The sequence below is a fragment of the Antechinus flavipes genome, chromosome 4, assembly GCF_016432865.1.
Source record: "Antechinus flavipes isolate AdamAnt ecotype Samford, QLD, Australia chromosome 4, AdamAnt_v2, whole genome shotgun sequence".
NCBI classification, from domain to species: Eukaryota; Metazoa; Chordata; class Mammalia; order Dasyuromorphia; family Dasyuridae; genus Antechinus; species Antechinus flavipes.
This window is the reverse complement of record NC_067401.1, coordinates 9048951-9072945: the sequence shown is the minus strand read 5'-3', so window position 1 is coordinate 9072945 and position 23995 is coordinate 9048951. Positions and strand designations below refer to the sequence as shown.

The window sequence follows — 23995 nt, the reverse complement described above, 5'->3', positions numbered from 1 at the left end:
ATGATGCACTTTTTCAAAATAAATAATTGCAAATTAAATTTCAAAGTAGATAATTACTTTTAAAACTCTACTTGTCTGTGCCTTCTTCTGAACTTCCTTCCATTTTCTTCTGTGCATTTCCAGAAAATATTTCCATGGTCCTATTTTTTCTAGCATCACTATTCCTTCCCTCCCTCCCTTCCCACAATCTAAACACTACCCACTGATTAATGCAGAAAAAGTAGGAAGAAAAAAAAATTCATCCATATAACGAATAAGAACAGTCAATCAACAACAGCAAAAAATCCAGTGTCACATACAAAAAGGTTTATCTTTGCACCTTGTGTCCATCATCCAGTCAAAAGATGGACAACACACCATCATAGGTCCTCTGGAAATATGGTTGTCATTGCTTTGATCAGAGTGATTTTTCAACTTTTCACTTGTTTTCTTATTACAATGTTGTTGTACTTGAATGTATTTTTCTTCTGGTTAGTTCACGTCCCTTGCTGTCAGTTCAGGATTCTCTGAAGTTGTCTCTCTTATCCTTTTTTTAAAAGCCCAACAATAATCCATTATGTCTATATACAATTTGTTCAATCATAAGAGGCACTCTAAGGCACATTCCTAGATTCTGATTCTTTCTATTTCCTCCTCTCCGCACCCAATTTAAGTCCTGTTCTCCTCTTCCTGTTTTTAATACGATTGTATTCCTTTTATTCTCCCTTTTTTTCCTTTCTCAGAATCTCAGAACAAAACCAATCCCTCCCAGCCAATGAAAAAACTTAATATCTTTTGACTGCCTTAAGGTTCTAAAAGGATACTTATTTCTTTTCCATCATCAGGCTGTTGGCCTGTATCACCACACAAATGCTAAATTCTGCAAATAATTTTATCTTTCTACAATTCTCTGAACTCTTTGTGTTTGTATTTCTAAATTCTTACTCAGCTATAGTCTTTTCTTTCTTTTTTAAAAATTTATTTATAAAGCATATGGATGGGTAATCTTTCCAACACTTGCAAAACCTTTTATTCCAAATTTTCCCCTTCTCCCCACCCTCTCCCCCAGCTGGCAGGCAGTCCATTACATATTAAATCTGTTGAAATACATGTTAAATCCAATATATATATATATATTTATACAGTTATCTTGCTGCACAAGAAAAATCAGATCAAGAAGGAAGGAAAAGGAAAACTGAGAAAAAAAACAAAATGCAAGCAAATAACAACAGAGAAAGTGAGAATGCTATGTTGTGCTCCACACTCAATACCCGCAGTCCTCTCTCTGGGTGTAGATGGCTCTCTTTATCACCGAACAATTGGAACTGGTTTGAATCATCTCATTGTTGAAGAGAGCCATGTCCATCAGAATTGATCATCATATAGTATTGTTGTTGCCGTGTATAATGATCTCTTGGTTCTGATCATTTCACTTAGTATCAGTTCATGTAGGCCTCTCTAATCAGTAGCAGTCTTTTCATCAAAAATGCTTGAAGTCTTCTGTTTTATCAGACATCTATTTTTTCTTCTTCTGTAAAATTATACCCAGATTTTCAGGGTAAATTATTCAGAATTGTAATTCTGTATATTTTGCCTTTGGTCCATCATATTCCAAGATCTCCTCTGTTTTTTAGTGAAAGTTGTCAGATCTTGTACATTCCTGACTGTAGTTCCATGACATTTGAACTTCCTAGTTTCTTCCTGGATGCTTCCAATATTTTTCTGGGATATAAGATTTCTGGATTTTGGCTGTAACATTTCTAGGATTGTTCCTTTTGGTGTTTCTTTCAGGAGGTGTTCATTGTATTCTTTTTATCTTTACTTTGCTCTCTGGTTCTAAAAGATCTGGTTAGTTTTCACTTATGTTTTTTTTTTTATTGTAATGCTTAAGCTTTTTTAAATAATGGTTTTCAGGGAGTCTGAATATTCTCAAATCCTCTCTCCTTGGCCTGTTTTTGTGTTGTTATTATTGTTGTTTTATTATGTCAAATACTTAAATTTTTTCTATTTTTTCAATATTTTGATTATTTTCTAATGCCTTGATGTTCTATAGAGTCACTGCTTTCTGTTTAGTCTTTTCTAGTTTTCTGGGACTGTGTTATGGGTACAATTTACCACTTTCTTTTCTGCAGGAAGTTACTTGTTAAATCAGGGAAACACCTATGTATAAAAAAGTTATAAACAGAATGAAAAAGAAATAATAAATAGAGAGAAGACACTGGCATTAAGGGGGATGGAGAGAAGCTTCTTGTAGAGGGTAGGATTTAAGCATAGCACAGTGCCTAATAGAAAAAAAAGTGTTTAATAAACACCTCTTGACTCACTGACTTGCCCAATGTCACACAGTCAATAAGCAATGAAACTCCACTTTTTTCTTTAGTTTATCATTTTCAAAAAGTCATGACTTTTAGTTGATGCCGTAGAATATGGTAGAGTGCTCAGTCTGAAGTCAAATCCGGTCTGTAACACTTACTAACCAGGTGACATGTGCAAATTACTTTATTTGTCAGAATCAGTTTTCTCATCTGTAAAATGGAAAGAATACTCTTGGGTAAAGAAGCCATCTAACTAGTGAGCCCACGTCACCCACTGGCTTGCCGCCAACATCACTGCTCTCTGGTTTGATTTTTCCCTCAGTTGTTACTCTTCTCATTACAGCTTCACGTTGAAAGCTGTAATGTCTGACATAAGTGAAATCAGGTAGTTCTCAACAAAAACCAAAGCAACACATTCTGATAAAGACCGACTTCTCCTCTGCTGAAATTTAGCAGGTGTCTCCAGGGGCGGGGCGGTGGTTACTGCTTAAATTGGAAAAATATAACAGAGAGAGAGAGAGAAGAGAAGAGAAGAGAAGAGAAGAGAAGAGAAGAGAAGAGAAGAGAAGAGAAGAGAAGAGAGAGAAAAAGAGAAACACACCGCTTCTTTTCTTTCCTGTTGTAACGTCCCGTCTCATTCTTTACTTCCCGTATGTGTTCTTTTCCCCTTCCTAGTTTTTTCTCCTTCACTAGTCTACAAGCTTTTCCAGGGAATGGACTAAGGTTTTTCCCCCTCTGTGTCTTGCTGAAGAGAACACCTAGTAACATCTTGTTGGCAACATCTAGTAAGTGTTTATTAAAATTCTAAAATCCCACATTATACCTGATAAAGTGACAGAATGTTAAAGATGATGATAAAATTCAAATCTGATCAGACTGTGAGAAAACAGGTATACTATTAAACAGAGCCATAAGTCAGGGTGGCAAAATAAGATTTTGCATCTGGGGGCGTGCTTCCTCCTCTTAATGGTTTTACCTTCATTTCACACTTTTCTACACTTGGGTTTCTACACTTGATGGTTGTCAAAATACTGACACTTTGTCAGCCACATCCTGGATTCCATGATAACAGTACTACTCCTGCCTCCCCCAGGGGGGTTAGCACGCCTTATTATCTTCGGAGGCAACTTGAGGTCACCAGATTGGTTTCCTGGAGGTCGGGCTGCCTCTTCCCCAGTATGATGACAGTTGACTTGAATGGCTTAGGTGAAATCACTCATGTTACAGTGAATGTGAAGGCTGGTCACTGCTAAATGGAGCAATATTCCAAGATCTGGACTCATGCTGGATGAGCCCTGCTTTGATCTGCCATCAGCCTGCTTCCTGCCAAGGAGGAATAACCTCTCCTGACGTCTCTAATCCTCCACTTCTGATAGTACCTGATGCCTTAAGATCCTCACTTTTATTATCTTCCTGTTGTGCTCCATAGGTATCTGGCTGTGGTTCTTCTCTCAGAAGGCTGGTGGAGCTAGGAATAGGTGTGATTTATTTAGGAAGTGATTATACAATTTAAAAAAAATTCCTAAACTATGTCAAAGATTCTTGACTTAGGGGTGCCACCTTTAAGTGTGAAATCTCTAGCTTCCTTTAAAACACCTATCAGAAAAAGTTTTTTAAAATAAAAAAAAACCATCTATCAGGTGTCTATTTTTGCAACAAGATCTTTTTCCTCTTCAATGCCCGACAGTGAATTGGCAAATGTGAGTTGAAACGCTAAGATTGATTCTACAAGGGCAAAACCAACGTAGAAGAGTAAAGGCAGGGACTTGCCTGAGCTCTCCCAAATTTTCCTCCAAACAACTTTAAAATAATGCCTCCAGGAAAGGGACCCATATGTGCAAAAATGTTTGTGGCAGCCCTTTGTGTAGTGGCAAGAAAGTGGAAACTGAGTGGATGCTCATCAGCTGGGGAATGGATAAATAAGTGATAGTAAATGAATGTTATGGAATATTTTTGTTCTATAAGAAATCAGCAGGAGGATCTCAGAGAGGCCTGGAGAAACTTACAGGAACTGATGCTGAGTGAATTGAGCAGAATCAGGAAATCATTGTACACAGCAACAGCAAGATTACATATGATGACCGTGGCTCTCTTCTACAATGAGATGATTCAGGCCAGTTCCAATGATCTTATAATAAAGAGAACCCTCTATATGCAGAGAGAGGACTATGGTAACTGAGTGGGGATCACAACAATTATTTTCACTCTTTTTGTTGTTTACTTGCATTTTATTTTCTTTCTCATTTTTTCCAGTCTGATTTGATTTTTCTTGTGCAGCAAGAAAATTGTAGAAATATGTATGCATAGATTAGATTTAACATATTTTTTATCATGTATAACATATATTGGACTACTTGCCATCTAGGGGAAGGTATGGGAGGAAGGAGAGGAAATTGGAACACAAGGTTTTGCAAGGGTGAATGTCAAAGAATTATCCATGCATATGTTCTGAAAAATAAAAAGCTTTAATTTAAAAAATGCCTCTAAAGGAGTTCTAGAAGTTCTATAACAGAAAATGGGGCTGAAACAATTTTCCAATATAGAACAACTTGGAAGATTTGCCGGAAAGGTCTGTCTCACTGGGGTGAAAGTGGAGCACAATCCAGATATAACCTATATCAAATTGCTTGCCTTCTCAATGAAGGGGGAAGAGAGGGAAGAAGAAGGAAAGAATTAAAAACTCAATTTTTAAAAATTGTTTTAGTATTTAACTAGAAAAAATAAAATATTTTAAAAGAAATTATAAGCTTCCCTCTTATACCTGCTAAATTAGTAAAAAGTATTAAAAATGATTTTTCAAAAATGAAATACTGATTCGATTGGGAGGGAGAAAGGCATCTTATTAAGCAGTCAGAAGTAAGGATGGGTAAATGGGGCTTTGTCCCCCATCTGGGAGTGCACGCCCTTCTTTGAAAGTTCTTTAGCATTTCATGATTCTTTTAGTTCTTCAAATCATAAATGATTCTCCCTTCCTCCAGTGACATTGTATTTACTCTGCCTACATCAGTGTACTTGCTGCATCAATCTTTCCTTCAGTAGAATGTAAGCTTCTGAAGGGCAGGAACCATTTTTCATTTTGTGGGTGCGTTCCCAGTTCTTAGTCAATTGTGTTATTCTACTGGTGGTGGGGGATGTGGAGGAAATTGGGTCTGCATCTGTGATGAAGATGTAAGGATGTAAGGAGAAAAAAAGGAGTCAACCCTTTGTCTCTCTCAAGACACAATGATGAAAATAATAACCACAGCAACAAAAGAGCCTGTTTAATGTTCTGAGATTATGTATGGGGCGAGACATTGAGCCGGTTACCTTCACCCAGCAGACAAAAGAGCCTTCAGAGGTAAACTTTTATTCGTGATGATCAGCACCTGATAGTCTTGAAGAGTTACCCAGGGGAATTAAAAGGTCAAGTGACTTTCTAGAGTCTGCCAATCAACATGAATTTAAGTACTTGCTGTGTGCCAGACACTGTGCTTCTAACCTCTGGGAAAACAAAGAAAACCACAAGAGCTCCTACCTCAAGGAGCCCACCATCGAATGGTGGAGACAGCTTATAAAAAAATCAGAACATAGAAAACAAATACAGAATAGATCAAAGGAAGCCTTAGAGAAGGAATGCTTATCTTCAGTCTGTGAACTTCTCTGTGTTTCCTTCAAGCCTCATCTAAATCCCCCTTTTACAGGAAGCCTTCCCTGATCCCCTTCCTTCTGGAGCTTTCTCTTTAATTGATCTCACAGAGAGCTCATTTAATCAGTTATTTGCACGTTGTCACACTCCGTCATGTCCATGAAGGCAGAAACTGCCTTTTGCCTTTCTTGTGTTTAGCAGAGAGCCTGGCATATGGGAGGCACTTAATAAATCTTATTGACTAACTATGTATATATGTGTGTATCATATATACAAACATACGTAGAGATAATATCTGTATTTCAGTCGATTTTTTCCTTCTTGGTTTCATGTGCTATATTTTATGTGCTCAAAAAACTTTTTTTTTCAGGGACAGGGGCTAATAAACTTCGCCAGTCTGCCAAAGGAATCTAGGATCTAGGATACACAAAAATCCCAAAGAATCCTACTTGAAAGCAGGGCTGGGGGTGGGGATGGGTGTCAAGGGGATCAGAGAAGGCCTCCAGGGGGAGGTGACATTTGAGGAAAGTCTTAAAGGAAGTGAGAAATTGGCCAGGAGAATATGTTAGGCCCAAAATAGCCTTATTGCACCTCGAGCTCAGACTCATCTTAGACTTCACACATTTGCTGATTGAGACACAGGGGTATGCAGACAAAAGGTTGTTATGCTCATCCTCAGACTCCCTGGTCCCCAGCCCTTCGACCCTTAGCATCCACCAGACCTCAAAGACTCAAGTGCAATTGAGCCAACCCTTTGTCTCTCTGAAGACATAATGATGAAAATGACCACAGCAACAAAGGAGTCTGTTTAACGCTCTGAGATCATGTATGGGGCGAGACATCGAGCCAGTTACCTTTACCCAGCAGACGAAAGAGCCTTCAGAGGCAAACTTTGACGATCAAAGTTAAGCGCAAGAACCGAGAACAATAATAGTAACAATGTGCGATGATCAATTATGAAAGACTTGGTTCTTCTCAGAGATTCAGTGATCCAAAGCAATCCCAATAAACTTTGGACAGAAAATGCATTTGCAGCCAGAAAAAGACCCAAGGAGACTGAACATAAATCAAGACACACTGCGCTCACTTCTTTTTCTGTTTTGTTTTCTTTTTCTCTCTCCCATGGTTTTTTCCTTTTGTTCTGATTTTTCTCTTCCAACATGGTTCATAAAGCGATGTGTGTTGAAAATAAACAAAAAACATAAGCGTAAACCAGGCCATCACCCCCAAAGCCATTGCATTGTACCGAACAGAGAAAATGTGAACATAAAAGTGAAGTGTAAAACCTGACGATGGCACTGAGCTGAGGGACTCGAGAAGAGAAAACCAGAGATGGTGAGATATAAACGCCCCTCGTCACCGCCGTGCACATCCCAGTCACCGTTTCCAAAGGTGCAGCTGACATCAATCAAACCACTGTGTGATTAAGAGGTCACAAGGAGGCGTCTGGTTGGGGCATTTCATGGCCTAGATAATTGGGTCCTGGACACTGTAGGTGGGAAGTTCAGAAACTGCTGCATCCTGCCCACACAGACTGATTTATTTAGACCCTTTTGTTCATAGGATGATGAAGAACATACAGATGAAGAAAAGTAGAGAATATGGCGAACTGATGAGGAATTCTGCTCACTCCCATGTCTGTGATCCACTTAAGATGGAGTCCAGTCCTGTGCTCAGTTTCATGGCCCCTAAGATCTGTGGGCCACCTGCAGTGCTTGGGGACGCCTGGCTATCCCATTTTCTGGGAGCAGTGTGTGGGTAGTCCCATTTGCCTGAGCCAGAATGCGGCAGAAAGGCGAAGAAGGGGATTGTGTCCCCTTGTACCTTCCTGTCAGTGTAAGTGAATTTATCCACAGCATTCAGAATTTCTCCATCCATGCTAAGCCACGGTTCCATATCAGAACAGCACGGCACTGGTGGAGGAGAACTTGTGTTTTCTCGGTGCTAATTGTCGGGCCAAAATGAGCACAAGCAGCAGAGAATCAGTCTGTCCTTCGCGGCTTCTCAGCCCCATGAGTCCCACTGAGGACACAAAAGTCGAGCATCGCCTCTCCTTCCACTTTAGTCTTGGCTTGTAGCTTTTTCAAGTTGAATATTTACTGTCGGAGGAGTAGCTGCTGCTGCTGCGGGTTTTTGTCCTTTTTGAAGGGCCTGACAACACGGGAAAGCACCCCCTGCGTGGGAGCAAGCCCACAGCCTCGCTGCATGACGTGGGTGACCAGGAGGGCATCAGCCACCATCCAGGCAAGCGGGCCGCTGGGGGACTGGCACACAACATCGACAGACTTCTCCAGCACCGAGTTTTACCAGGTTCTTCCTCAAACCTCCCAAGTGACGGCACCAAAGAGCTCGGGCAGCCTGATGAACTTTGTGGACGGAGTGCTCTTGTGCCCCCGGCATTTCCCCTGGAGTTGTGGGGCAGCAAACACTGCTGTTCCTCAGCTTTTTCAGAAGCCGGCCTGGCTCTCAGGGAGGTGACCACCACCAGGTGAGGGGGCAGCCAATTAAGGATATGCTTTCTAGGGATGTGTACGTGGGTGATGAGAGTGAACCACTCTGGGAAACTGCAGGAAAGTGCGGGGAAGGAGAGCTATTGGACTGAGCACCACCATGGAGAGCTCCAGAACCATCTTGCTGACCTCGGTGCTGTGGTCCGTGAAATCTGGACAGCTCCTTGCCAGGAAACTGAGTCACTTAGGAAGATTCTGGAGATCACCCGGCAAGAAAAGATACCAGATAGTGAAGTCCTTTCTCAAACTAAACTGCCAGGATTCAAACTTTACCTCAGAGAGTGCAAGTCTGACGGGCTGACCCCGTAGTCTCAAAGAAACCTCTCCAAGGTCAGAAGAAGGGACACAGGGGCACTCTCGGGATCTCGCTGCAGAACTTTAGTATCAATTATGGGAGACCCTGGCACAGGACCACCCGGCGTGGGCGTGCCGGGCCAAAGAAGGAGCCGTGCTCCGGGAGGAAGCAGAGCTTCAGTAGCTCAATCTAGAGACAGCTCCCCTCAACCGTCAATGGGCAGTTTCTGTTCTGCATAAGAGATCGTCTATTTGCCTTGTTCTGATCAGCCAGTCAGATACCCCGGTGCTTGACCCCAACATCATGAGAGGTATTTGGTCTTCTTCAAGCACGAAAATTGAACAAAACCCTTCCTGTCTGAGTGACCACGTCCACTTGGCTGGCGTGCTAGGCAATAAACCCTGAAGTGGGTGGATTTTGTGAGCTCCTGCAGCGGCCTCGGTTATTTGAAATGTTCAGCTGAGCAAGATCACTGTATAAACATGTAAACATATATTGGATTTAACATGTATTTCAACACATGTAACATGTATGGGATTACCTGCCAGCTGGGGGAGGGAGTGGGGGAAGGAGGAGAAATTTTGGAACAAAAGGTTATGCAAGGGCCAGTGTTGGAGAAATTACCCACGCAAATGCTTTGTAAATCATTATCAAATAAACGAATTATTAAAAAATAAAAAAAGAAATGTTTAGCCTGCACACAGAAGGGACTGCATAAATGTTTATTGATGGACAGACTGAGGTCAAGTAGGAAGTGATACTCCCAGAAATGTCCTACGATTAGTCCCCTTTGTGCTGTTATCAGTCACCTATCGGATGATGGAAACCTGCCTCTTCACAAGCCTCCATCCAAATTACCCACCAATACAACTTGGGGCACTGCGTGGACATCCCCCAGCCCATCAGCAGCACTTGTGAATCACAGCTTAGTTGGGGCATTTGAACATGAGTCTCATCTCAGGTGATTACTAGCCGTGTGATCCTAGGCAAGTCACTTAAATATCTGAGCCTCAGTTTCCCATTTATGAATGACTAAGTGGAATTTATTAATATTGATTTATACTTTATTTATTAAGTTTATTTTATTAAACTATTACTATTAAGCATTTGTTGAGTTCTTAGTCGGTGTTAAGTGCTGGGGATGAACTTTGATAAAGGAAGAGAGCATTTGTCCTCAAGGCACTTAGATTCTAAAAGGGAAACAATCTATATGTCACCTGTCAAATAAGGATGGACCTAGTGACCTCTACAAGGGCTTGGGGCTCCTGGAAGACGATCCCGTGAACTGCCGCTGCACAGAGTATCTGCCTGGGAAAGGCCTCCAGGACCATCGAGTCGAGCCCTTCTTTTCAGAGATGAGGCCGCTGAGTCCCAGAGATGGAGGCCGATCCCTGGATTCCACACGCCAACTCAGCACTGGCCACTATGCGGCCGGCCTTGGCCCCTGGACAGACCGTCTCACGTGAGGGGCCTCCCTCCAAGGTGACTGTGAGGAGTGACGCAGGCGACAGTTTGTAGGCTCTTCTCCTGTCGCTCCCCATCACATCCCATTCCCCTCAGTCAACGAGTCAATCTACAAGCATTCAGGAAGCAGACTGTGGACCAGTTGACGGGCTGCTGAGTAGGGTTGCCTGGCTAATTTGGGCAAGTCTGGACTCAGTTTCCTCAGCAGTGTGGTACCGTTGGGGGTGTGCTGGGGCAAGTTCCCACAGGTTGTGAGAGCCGGTTGTTAAATTTTCAGTGTAAGAATTGTGCCTCCAAATTGACAAAATTGTATAAACCAGGGCTTAACTTACTATTCTGTATTTATTTATTTGTTTGTTTGTTTGTTTGATTGATTTAGAAAGTGATGGAGATAAAGATTCAGCTTCATCCCAAGAAACTGATTGTTAAACATTTAACAGCACCTGAGGTAGCATGGGAAAGCATGCTAACCGCTCGGCAGAGAGGGGATGGGCTACTGGTACAAAATAAAATACACATTTTTGAATGGAGCCAACATAGGAACTTATTTTGCTTGATTTTGCATACTTATTAACAAAAGGTTTATTTGTCCTTTTTCTCCCCTAGTGGAGGAGATAAGGCAAGGTAAAAAGGGAAGAAAATACATTTAAATGAAAAAAAATCAATAAAGAAAAGTAGTTTACATCCAAGAGAGAAGATGGGTGTTTGACTCTGCTCTGTCCCATGTGGTCTTGAGGAAGTCTCTTTATCCCTCCCCCCCAGGCTCAGTTTCCCATACTGACTATGAAAGAGTTGGACCAGATGTCTTTGAACTCCAGACCTTGACCTCACCTGTGACAGAATTGTGGGATCCATGATCTGGCCTGGATGCCTCATTTTACCACTTGAGGAAACTGAGACCCACTGAGGGCAGCCACACAGGGAATGGGAATCAGAGGGAGGATTCAAATCCAGGTGAGTTCTTCTATTTTTTTCTGTACAGGGTCACGTGGCCATGAACTTCTTGGACTGTGGGGGGCTGTGGTGGGCCGGCGCATCCCCCTCTGCCAGACAGGACCTGGGATGGGGGGGCTTTTCTCCCCTCCAGTTATCACGACTATATTGTCCCGATTGACCATCGAGGTCTGGGACAAACTTTGAGAAAGCAGGGTAGGTACTGACTGTCAGTGAAACAGGTGACAAATCCAAGGTCACTCCTTTATTTAGAATGCACTAGGGAAATAACACTGTGTTAGGCACCTGGGGGTGAGGAGCTCATAGTCCCTGAGACCCAGCCTCCAACAGGGATGAACACTCAGCCTAAAGCAAACTAACAATCCTGGAGAGGTACTGGGTCTGCCAGCCAAGTCCAAAGCCAGGCCATTGGGCACCCAATGAAGTGGGCCTATCAGGGGCGAGGCAGCGGGGGCAGGGGTCGCAGAGTGGACAGGAAGTCCGGAAGACCCCGGGCAGCTCCCCACTAAAGAAACTGGAAAAATTAAGCTGAATGGGGGCGTGGCCAGGAGAGTCAGAGTGTTGGGAATGTGGAGGAGGGGCAGGTGGGAATCCCACCGTGGAGGCCCTCGAAGGCCGGGCTGAACAATTTGGAGTCTGTTTCCCAGGGACAGAGGAGCTCTTTCACGGCTGCTCAAATCCAGCCATTTCCTGGGCGGGGGGGCGGGGGGGGGGGGGGGGAGGAATGGGGGTGGCTGGGAGTGGGCCACAGTGCAAGTAAAGTGCAAAATCTCCAGGGGAATGAGGCTGGGCACGGAGAGGGGATGTCAATTCTCCCTGTGCAGCGGGAGAACTGTTCGGTTCTGCAAATATGTATTGTATCTAGGATATACTGCAACATATTTAACATATATAGGACTGCTTGCCATCTTGGGGGGGGGGAGGGAAGGAGGGGAAAAAATGAAACATAAGTGATTGCAAGGGATAATGCTGTGTAAAAATTATCCTGGCATGGATTCTGTCAATACAAAGTTATTATTAAATAAAATTAAATTTAAAAAAAAAAAAGGAGAGGGGATGAGGGAGAGATGGCGAGAGCGTGACTGGGAAAGTAGAGCCTCTAATGGTCATCAGTGCCATGTGTCCTCCCCACCATCCGCTGGACTTCTGGGACTGACATCCCCTCGGGGCCTTTCTTGCCCCCCTTCTCTTTAAGCTTTGTCTTTCCCTGTCAGACCGGAAGCTCCTCGAGGGCAGGGGCCGTTGTGTCTTTCCTACCCACGTTCCCTTAGTATGACGCTGAGCGCAGAGCAGGTGCTTAATAAATGCTTGCTGACCTGCACAGCCCCACAGGTCTCCGACCGTTACCAGGAGCAGCGATGGTGTCCCACGGGGAACAGGGAACCAAGCAGGGCCTCAGCTTTGGGTTTGGGCGGCGAGGCCGGTTTTCCACGTGCTCTTGGGGTGTGGGTTTGGCTGGAGCCCAAGAGAGATGGTCCACAAGAATTATTCAGAGCCCTAGGCCTGGAGACGGGAGCTCGGAGAGCATGGGGGCGGGGGTCGTCTCCATGAAAAGAGCCCCCCATTTTACAGATGGGATAAGGGAGGCCTCAGAAGGACCATGTGGCTGGTCCAGTCACTGGGCGCCCCAAGGAGGGATTTGAACGCGGCTCTTTCCCCAGCACTCGCCACTGCTCCACCCTGCGCCTCACGCTCATCCCTCCAGTCGCCAAACGTTGTCGACTACAGACCAAGAGCTGCACTAAGTTCTGGGGATACAGAGACCAAAACCAAGGGCTGCCTTTCGGGGAGGGGGCAGAGAGGGGCTGGTAAGTGCATAGAGATTTCTGGGGTCAGGATGCTGCTGATGGGGGGCAGAAAAGTTCACGCCGGGAGTCACGTCTGAACCAGGGAAATGTCGTAGTTCGGCGTCTTCAGCTGGTCCCACCTGGGGTTTTCTTGGCAGAGAAACTGAGGGACTGGCCATTCCCTTCCCCAGCTCATTTACAGAGAAGGGAACAGAGGCCAGCAGGGAAGGTGACCTGCCCAGTTGGGAAGTGGCCGAGGCTAAATTTGAACTCGGATCCCGATGTTAGGTTTGGTGCTCTAACCACTGGGCAACTGGTTGCCCAGGGGAATTAGGGCAGGTGGGCTTGGACACCGGTCTGTACAAAGTGTGGAGGCAGGAGACGGGGAGCCAGATCTGAGGAGTGGCCAGAAGGCCCTTTGGGGCTGGATCAGGGGCATGTGAAGGAGAATCAGAGCAAGCCCCGGAAAGTGTTTGGAGTCCGGGAAAGTGTTATTCAGATACACCAAAGTGTGAGTCCCTCTGGGCTCAGAAGCACCAGGAGACACGGCCCCACAAGAGGCAGAGCAGAGGGACAGGGCTCCCTCCTCCCAAGCTGGGCTCTCTTTGGTGCAGCAGAGCGCCAGAAATGGAGGAAGTGGGGAACCGGTGGCCAAACCGTGGTACCCAAAGTGATGGGACAGTACTCAACTGTCATCTCCTTCTTCCTCCTTCTCCTCCTCCTCCTGGTTGCCTTCCCAGCCTGGACAAAATCTCCGCGCTCTATTTGTGACCACCTGCCTTGCTTCTCCCCCCCACCTTCCTCTCCCTCTTTCTCTTCCTCCTCCCTTTGTCTCCTTCCCCTCCTCTTCTTCCTCTTTCTCTTTCCCATCCCTGGCAGCCACCACAGAAACTCCTCCTCTGTTCTCCCCTAATTTTCCAGCCTCCATTTATTCATCATCTGGCCCAAGGAAACACACACTCTGCGCGGGTGTGTGAGTGTGTGTGTGTGTGAGTGTGAGTGTGACTGTGTGTGAGTGTGACTGGGTGTAAGAGTGTGTGTGTGAACATGTGTGTGAGTGTGAGAGTGTGTGTGTGAGAGTGTGTGTGTGAGTGTGTGTGTGTGTGTGAGTGTGAGTGTGACTGTGTGTGAGAGTGTGTGTGAGTGTGACTGGGTGTGAGAGTGTGTGTGTGAATGTGTATGTGTGAGTGAGTGTGTGTGAGTGTGTGTGTGTGAGTGTGACTGGGTGTGAGAGTGTGTGTGAATGTGTATGTGAGTGTGAGTGAGTGTGTGTGTGAGTGTGAGTGTGTGTGTGAGGAGAGTGCATGTGTGTGTGTGTGTGTGTCTGTAAGTGTGTGTGTGTGAGTGTCACTGTGTGTGTGAGTGTGACTATGTGTGTGTGTTCCTGGATATCCTCAATATCTCTTCCTGCCTCTCAGAGCACGTCCTCATGGACACAATAAATGAGCTGAATTGGACTGAACCCAACAAAGCTGAAGTGCTTTCTGGGAAGAGCTTTCCCATGCTCGGGGGGCAGGGGGCTGGGGAAGGAACTGGAAGTCCCTCTTGTCTGGCCCCCCCAGGCCTGCCTCCCCCCAACCCCTTAGCCAGAGCCAACTTCCTCTTTTCTCTTATCTGCTTCCCACAAAATTTCAGTGGGGTTTTAAGAATATATTTTTAAATTAATTCGTTGTAGACATGCAGTTTTCAGAATTTTGAGCCCCAGATTCCCTCCCTCCTTTTTGCCTGTCTCCTCTCCACCGAGAAGGCAGCATTATACATGTGAGGTCAAGCCCCAAATGACCACATTGGCCATACTGAGAGAAACGAGTAAACTGAGACTCTGACAAATTAAGTGGCTTCCCCTCAATGTCACAGGTAGAACCAGAGGAGTCTAGATTTAGAGCTAGAAGGAACTTAAGAGGCAACTCATTCAACCTTCCCATTTGCAAGTAGGGAAAGTGAGGCTCGGAGAGGTTTTTGACTTGCCAAAAGTCACACAGCTTCAAGTAGGGAGCTGGGGGTTCATCCTACTACAGGATGGCAGAAGTCTCGATTTTGAACTAAAGCAAACAGTGCTGCCCTCGACTCTTTATGAGCACCTCGCAGACATTGTCTTATCTGTCTGTCATGACAGTGCTGGGAGGGAAGGACCTGTGGTGTTATTACCCCCTTTTCACATGTAAGAATCAAGGAAATAAAGTGAATGACTTGGCTAAGGTGACCCCACAAAGCTGGGGCAGAGTCGGGATTTGAACCTAGGATCTCAGACCTGGTTAACTCTCTTCCCCTAATGGTTAAAGTCAAAGAAGTCCCACAGCGGCGCCTGGAGATTTCCTGTCCCACTATTTCTGTTTCCTCGGCTGGGACTGGAGTCACACACAAGTCCCCACTGTGTGTCCACAAGGCAGTCGTCTCCCCTCGTCATCTGTAGAAGAAGTGGGGGTGCTCCGGACAAGATAAGGCTCCGGTTTCCCCCAGTTGCGAAATTCTGTATTATGTTCTAAGCTCTTTCCCTGCCCTGACATTCAGTGCTCTAATATTTCAACTCAGCCAGGTTGTATTTGGTGTTCTAAGTCAGTCAATCAATTAAGAACTGTTTTATAAAGGACCTACTATGTTCTTGGCACTGTGCTAGGCACTGAAGGTGAAGGAACGAAGCAGACACTTGGCAAGCAGCAAGGATGCGAGTCTATGAGCCCACCTTGGATTGGAGCCAAAATTGTACTTACCACTGGCTCAGTCCTTGAGCTTGGGCCAACCACGCTTTGAGCAGAGAACTTTAGAAATGGGAAGGGCTTCCGATTAAGTCCCAGAAAGAATAGAGAATATACAATATCATTGAATGAATGAATGAAATCTAGAACATAGAACTTCTCAGTTAAGAGAAAAACCATTCAAGGACTGTGGAGGTGATGTACCTCATTCACTGTTCTAACACAGCGCCAAGCACACAGTTGGTGTGTGAGAAATACTTAGTGATTGATTTAGAACCAAGAATCCAGCCTGTCTGGGTTGGAATAGTAGAGCAGAAGGACCTTATAACTAAGAATGTCAGGACCAGGAGAGATGAATAAATGAGTGAGTGAATGAATGAATGAACTAGGAGCATTTATTAAGCATTTACTATGTGAATAAATGAGTGAGTGAATGAATGAATGAACTAGGAGCATTTATTAAGCATTTACTATGTGAATAAACGAGTGAGTGAATGAATGATGAATGACCTAAAAGCATTTATTATGTGAATAAGTGAGTGAATGAATGAACTTGAAGCATTTATTAAGCATTTACTATGTGAATAAATGAGTGAGTGAATGAATGACCTAAAAGCATTTATTAAGCATTTATTATGTGAATAAGTGAGTGAATGAATGAATGAACTTGAAGCATTTATTAAGCATTTATTATGTGAATAAATGAGTGAATGAATGAATGAACTCGAAGCACTTATTAAGCATTGACTATGTGAATAAATGAGTGAATGAATGAACGAACTAGAAGCATTTATTAAGCATTTACTATTGTGAATAAGTGAGTGAATGAATGAATGAACTCGAAGCATTTATTAAGCATTGACTATGTGAATAAATGAGTGAATGAATGAACGAACTAGAAGCATTTATTAAGCATTTACTATGTGAATAAGTGAGTGAATGAATGAATGAACTCGAAGCATTTATTAAACATTTACTATGTGAATGAATGAATGAACTCGAAGCATTTATTAAGCATTTACTATGTGAATAAATGAGTGAATGAATGAACAAACTAGAAGCATTTATTAAGCATTTACTATGAGCTAGCCACTGTGTTCATTACTGGGGAAATAATTATTTAAAAACAAAAACATGGAAGGTGATATGGGATAGCCAGTGACAAACTCCTTCTGGAAGGGACAGTAGTGTTGATTTACTTACTGATCCTGCAGCAAAGTCGACAGGGGGCAGGGCCAGATAAACCAGGAAGATGGCAGGGAAGTGGCTGGTGTTGGGGAGACATAGTGAGCGCTGGCTGATCAGCCCGGCTCCAGAGCCATGGGAGAGACCGGAGCAGTGGCCAGAGGGTGGGATAGGAGGAAGATACACGGACATGGGGGGTCCCCCCAGACTGCTGTGGGTGGAGCCGCCCCCTTCTGGGGTCCACTGTGCTCTTCCCCCTTCCTGCAGACCAATCAGATAAAAGCCAAGCTAAGAGTAGAGTCTCCGTGCACATGCTAGTCCAGCCTGTCACCCATTACCTGGCCCCGGCCCCTGACGGCTGCTCCGTAGCATCCTTCCCCCATTCAGCTTAGGAGAAGAATCCCAGGTTCTCAGGCTCTGGAGTCCATCCTTCTAGACAGATTTGTGGCAGCTGCTGCCTTAGGGTCCCCCTTGCAGCAGGGGTTCCCTGACCAGCCAGGAGTCAGGGTTTCCACCTGGAGAGGGGAGGGCCGTGATACTAAGGGCTGAAGGGGCTGGGGAGCCACGGGAGGGAAATCCAGCCTCCGTCATCGCCGAGCCAGGGGGCGGCAGACCTGGCTTACATCAGGGTCGTGCACGTGGTCCGGTCCTGGGGGGCCCCAGCTCTGGGTCGCTTCCACCGGAGGCAGAAGAAAGGAGTCATTTCCTGGAACTCCTCGGCCACAAAGTAGTAGCAGACGGCGTCCAGGCAGCAGTTGGTGTTGGCAAGAAAAGTGACGATCACGAAAACCTTTCGGAACTTGTCGATGGGCCCCAGGAAGAAGTTCAGCAGGACCGTCACATGCAGGGGCAGGAAGCAGACGACAAACACCAGCAGGCTGGCCAGCACCATGTACACGCTCTTGCGGACCTGCCTGACCCTGGACAGCTCTCTTCTCTGCGCCCTCCAGAGGCTGCCCACGATCTGGAACGTACAGAAGACCAGGATCCCCAGGGGGAGAAAGAAGCCCAGCAGGGAGAAGACCACCATGGACACGTGGATCTTCGACATCTTCCAAAAGCAGAAGGCGTCGTCATGGAGCTGCCACATGACCCGGAAACTCAACATGCCGATGACCCCGACCCAGAGGAAGACGCAGACGATGGCCGCCCGGCCCGGGGTTCGGAGGACCTTGGCCTTCAGCGGGTGCCTGATGGCCAAGTAGCGGTCCACGCCGATGGCCGTGGGGATGCTGATGCTCATGTACGCGTTGACCAGGTAGATGCCCTGGGGCACCTGACAGGAGAGGGACTCGAGGCAGCCGGCCCGGGCAAAGTAGATGACCACGGGGAAGAGCAGGACCAGGCCGCTGTCCGCCACGGCCAGGTTGACCATGTACACCCGTGTCTCTGTCCACTTCTTCATCCGGCAGCAGAAGACCCAGAGGGCCAGGACGTTGAGGGTGAGCCCAGAGAGGAAGAGGAGGCCGTAGAAAGTCATGTAGATGTACGCCTCTGCCGGGGAGCTGAGTGCCGAGTTGCAGGTGTCGGATACGTTCATTCACGCAGAAACCTACCCGAGGAGAGAAAAGTGCCATCGTTCATTGTAAAGGGAAAAGTCACGACGGGAGCATCTTGTTCCCCTGTGGGGGAGTTCCCAGGATAGAAGAATAACAGCAACGCAGCAGACTTTCCCGGGACCATTTCAATCTGAACGCCACCGAACGGCTGAACTGAAAAACACCTCAAAGTTCCCTCTCCCGCTCCGTCCCACGCACCTTATCCCTGTAGCTTGTCTCCCTTGCTCTGGTCCCCACCCCCTGAGCCTCAGCGTGTCCCTGGTAGAGGACTGAATGATCTCAATGATCTCAGGGATGGGATCCCAGGTGGAGAAGCAGGGGCTCAGTCTGACCTTTCCCCCTTTAGAAAGGGCCAGCTCAGTGACTTATCCAGGGTTCCTAAGGTACTAAGGTAAGTATCCAGGTATTAAGTGGCCTCCAGAGACAGGATTAGAACTCGGGGCCTCTGACTGCAGCCACTGGAGACACTGGTGAATAGCTTCTGCCTCTGAAGGCATTTCAGAGTCTCTCTTAAATTCTGTTCCATCCTAGACCTTCTCAGGTCCTCGTCCTCTCCAGAATCTTGGCAGGAAAGGAGGCAGAAGACCCTGACTTGAGAGGGTGAGTGACAAGATGACCTCTCAGACTCCTTCGAGGGAAGAAAGAGTGAGGGGGCTCTGAATCTAGAGACCACTGACTCTAGGACCTGGCTAGGGACCCACACACACCTTCTACCTCCTGAACTCCTTCCGCTTGACCTCTAACTAAAATTAGGAAAAGCAATGGCTGACTCTCTTTACAGCTCTCCCTTCTGCCCCCTTTCCTCTGGGGTTCACATACAAGAAAGCAGGCAACTCACCTGGGGTTTGACTGTGGGAATCCTGAGAGAGAGGGGCCGGTGGCAGGGAGCTCCTCCCAGGATGGGACAGCTGTTCTCACTCAGATAACTCAGATAACGCCCAGGGATGACTGGAGCCCGAAGAAACTGGGCCAACAATACTCAGCAAAGCCCGAGCTCTCACGCCTCCAAGGGCTGATGGGGGTGGTTTCCTCTCTATCACCTATGAGATCATTGATGGCTACAAATCTGGTGGGGGGGGGGGAGACAGAAGTGCTCAGAGAGGCTTTTCCCTCTCCTGCTTCCCCCAAGGATCAGGGTCCTTGCTCCTGGTGCCAGGGAAGGCAGAAGGGCCCCTGCTGAGAGGTAAAGTCTCGTGGCTTGGCAGCCTGTCAGAGTCAGGGAGGAGAGCCCGCCAAGAAGAAGCTGTCATGACTTCATCTTGTAAACCAGGTCTGTGGTCTTCTTCCCAGCTTGGGCCGGCCCTTCTGAAAGAGCGGACGCCCTCTGCTGACTGTGGCCAGAGGAGCACACAGCCTAGTGGTCAGAGGCAGGAATCCAACCAGGTCCAGCCCAAATCAATCAGTGATCACTTGTTATAAAAGAAACACATCGTTTGCATTTATTCTGTGTATGATCATAAAAGGGCAGCTCTCCTCCCTTAACAGAAGATTAGTTTCTCAATGTGAGATGTGTCATTTTTGTCCTTGAATCTCCAGTCTGGTATACAGCAAATGCTCAATCAATGCTTATTGATTCCTGATTAAGATCTAAAAGTGGAAGGGACTTCAGACATCATGTAGCCCAACTGCTCCATCTTACAGATGAAATGAGGGACACTCAGAGAGGGGAGTGGACGTGTCCAAGGTTACACAGGCAAGATCAGCAGAGCCAAGATTCGGACTCGGCTCCCATGTGACCTCACAGAGTCAGTACTATGGTGACAGGGCAAAAAAAAAAATGGATTCTTCCACAATGAGCAGATTATCCAAAATATTCCACAGTGGGAGAGGAAGGAGGGAAGACTTCTATTTCTCCAAGCACCTTCCTTTCATGTTCCCTCTATCACTGATGCTAGAAATAGTCTGTCAAAATTTTATAGGATCATAGATCTGGAAGTGGAAATATTTGAACTCAGATCCCTCTGAATCCAAGACTACTGTATCATGCTGCTTGGTTACACTTTTCTCCATGTGGGAAGAAGATTCGATGCACCTGAGAGAACAGTGTATGTTTTTGTTAGCACAGAGCATCTTTTATAGAACTGTACGGGTTCACTTGTCACCTTGCCAAGGCCTGTGTACCCAGTCGAGAGGATACCATGAGCTCCCTTGATGAGTCCTTGGTGGTGGAGGAATCGTATATTGATTGGTTGACTGGGTCTAGATCTAGAAAGTTTCCCCCAGTTTTCTGCTTGCTTTATAATTTTGGTTGCATTGCTTTTGCTTGTTCAAAAATATTTTAATTTTACATAATCAAAATGATCTCTTAGTCTCTAATAGTTCTGAGGAGAAACAGTTCCCTTAATCTCTTCTGGACACTTTCCAAGTACTTTCTCTTCCTTGTAGTTCCTGACAGAGGAAAACAAGGTAAGGAAGACCAGCAGGTGGCAACAGCAGAAGCAAATGGTCATGGGAGACATGTGTTAATTCATAATCTGGGGCTAGTATTTTCTAGAGATCTCAACTTGTGGACTCTTTCTGATTTTTTCTTTTCCTTTCTGGGCACAGATCAGTAATTAGTAATTCTGAGAAATGATTGCCTTTAGTCTTCACTTTTAGCTCACATATTTTGAGTTCCTGAATTTGGGATTCGGGGAATCAACTGACCAAAGGGAGGAGATTTTCACAACATCACAATTTCCAGAGACCATCACCACTGGAATTCTTCTCTGCCTAAAGGACTAAAGTCATCCATGTCCTGGCTGATCAGGAGATCAGAGAGGAGGAAGAGAAGATTCCCTCTCTTTCCTTCCATCTCCACTGAGCCTCTTACCCCCCAAATAGTTCTACCAGCAATGCCTAAAAATCTCCCATCAAAACTAGATTTGGAACCAAAAGGGGACTTTATTTTTGTTTGCAGTTATGCAAGATTAGTTCCATATTAGTCATTTTGTACAAAAAGGCTCAAATAAAATATAAAAAATAGAAAATAGAAAATAAAAATAGCATGTTTCCGTTTATATTCCATCAATATTGAGGCAATTCTGGGAGCGGATACAATGCTTCATCACTAGTCCTTTGGGATTGTTTTGTATCATTGTATTGCTGAGATTGGCTAAGTCATTCCCAGTTCTTTCATCGAACAATATTGCTATTATTGTGGGTAACATTCTCTTGGTTCTGTTCACTTCACATTACATCAGTAAAGTACATCATGTAATTCTTTCCAGGTTTTTCTGAGATCATCCTATTTGTCATTTTTTATAGTGCAATAATATTCCATTACAATCACAGTTTGTTTAGTCATTCTCCAATTGCTGGGTACCTCTTTGGTTTCCAGTCCTTAGTCACCACAAAAAGAATTGCTATAAATATTTTTGTACAAATATGTACTTTCTCCCCTTTTTGCTGTCTTTGGGACATAGACTTAAAGTGATATTGCTGGATCAAAGATTATGCACAGTTTTATTTTAGGTATAGTTCCAAATTGTTCCCCAAAATAGCTGGATAAGTTCACAACTCTACCAACAGAGCATTAGTGTCCCAGTTTTTCCCCATCCCTTCCAACATCCAACATCTTGTCATATTAACCACTCTGATAGGTATGAGGTAGTACCTCAGAGTTGTTTTAATTTGCATTTCTCTGATCAATAGTGATTTAGAACATTTTTAAAAGATGACTATAGATAGCTTTGATTTCTTTGCTTGAAAACTGGCTGTTCCTATTCTTTGACCATTTATCAATTGAGGACTAACTTGTATTTTTATAAACTTGACTCAGTACTCTATATATTTGAGAAATAACCAGTGGTTCTCAAACTTTGGTTTTCAGTATCTTCATGTTGTTAAAAAAAACTATTGAGGATCTGTTCAAAGAGTTTTTGTTCACATGGGTTATATTTATAGCTATTTACTATATTAGAAATAAAAAATAATTTTGAATTTGTAGACTCTCTGAAAGGGTTTCAGAGACCCCAACAATTCTTTGGACTACACTTTGAGGACCACTGAATAAGGCCTTTATCACAGATATTTGTTGCAAAAAAGTTTCCCTCAGTTTTCTGCTTGCTTTATAATTTTGGTTGCATTGCTTTTGCTTGTTCAAAAATATTTTAATTTTACATTATCAAAATGATCTATTTTGCACTTTGTAATGTTCTCTGTGTCTTCTCTAGTCCTTTCTTATAAATCTGATAGATAAACAATTCAAGAAGGAATTTTAGAGGTTATCCAAACCAATCTCTTATCCATTTATAGAAATTGAGACCTAAAGAGGTTAAGGGAATTGCTGCATGTCACACAGCTAAGACATCCTAAAGCAAAGACATTTCAGGTGTAAGATAATTACAAAATATTGATTCAGATCCCAAAGAAGATCTTGAGTTTCTGGGCAAAATGTTAGGTATTCCCTGTGTTTAATCATCCTTGGTTGTGGGTCCTTTGCTTCTTACATAGTTTTTGTGCTAGGAAGGGAAAATAAATAGTTTTCTATGCATAGTGCCCATGTTGTACAGTCAGCATCTCTTTTAAAAGGGAGTTTCTTGCCCTCATTTTGTTTTTTTGTTTTTGTTTTTTTAATATTTTATTTTATTTTATTTAATAATTACTTTATATTGACAGAATCCATGCCAGGGTAATTTTTTTTACAACATTATCCCTTGCACTCGTTTCTGTTCCAATTTTTCTCCTCCCTCTCTCCACCCTCTCCCCCAGATGGCAAGCAGTCCTATATATGTTAGATATGTTGCAGTATATCCTAGATACAATATATGTTTGCAGAACTGAACAGTTCTCTTGTTGCACAGGGAGAATTGGATTCAGAAGGTAAAAATAACCCGGGAAGAAAAACAAAAATGCAGATAGTTCACATTTGTTTCCCAGTGTTCTTTCTTTGGGTGTAGCTGCTTCTGTCCATCATTTATCAATTGAAACTCAATTAGGTCTCTTTGTCAAAGAAATCCACTTCCATCAGAATATGTCCTCATACAGTATCATTGTCAAAGTGTATAATGATCTCCTGGTTCTGCTCATTTCACTCAGCATCAGTTCATGTAAGTCTCTCCAGGCCTCTCTGTATTCATCCTGCTGGTCATTTCTTACAGAACAATACTATTCCATAACGTTCATATACCACAATTTACCCAGCCATTCTCCAATGGATGGGCATCCATTCATTTTCCAGTTTCTAGCCACTACAAACATCTTGCCCTCATTTTGGGTAGATTCTTGACATTAGTTATGCATGAGCTTAATGCAGCGCAGAGGCAAAGAAAGAACCCAACTGGGTCCCTCACTTCAGCCCAATTTCCTCTCTTGATGGGTCCCCTTGGACTACTGATGATACCTTGGAGGCTTGGCCAGGATGCGAGGGGGTATTTTCGATATATACCAAATACTTTTTTAATCCCTTTTTGGGAGCCCCAGTGATGCTGCCTGTTGTATCTTGGGGCAATTTCAGGTTCTATTTAGATCACCCTACGTTTTACAGGAATCCACGAAGGAAATTGTGGGCTGCCTCTGACACATACTGACCGGACAAGTCACTCACTAACTTCCTGCCTCAGCAACCCTAAGGCTCTAAGTTGACGGAAAGGCTGGCCTAGGAGAGGGGGCTGCCTCACCTGAAAGTTCCCTATACCAATGAAAA

The 23995-nt window shown here is 44.6% G+C and overlaps 1 protein-coding gene across 1 annotated transcript; it reads right to left on the bottom strand.

Annotated features, from left to right (window-relative positions):
- Positions 1-16671: 16671 nt before the first annotated feature.
- LOC127563127 (G-protein coupled receptor 35-like) lies at positions 16672-22138 on the bottom strand. The gene is made up of 2 exons (XM_051999392.1): positions 19208-22138; positions 16672-18362 (listed from the first exon to the last, which is right to left on the bottom strand). Exon 2 carries the CDS (start codon positions 18348-18350, stop codon positions 17430-17432), a length of 921 nt encoding a protein of 306 aa, XP_051855352.1. The 5' UTR covers positions 18351-18362; positions 19208-22138; the 3' UTR covers positions 16672-17429.
- Between the last annotated feature and the right edge of the window lie 1857 nt (positions 22139-23995).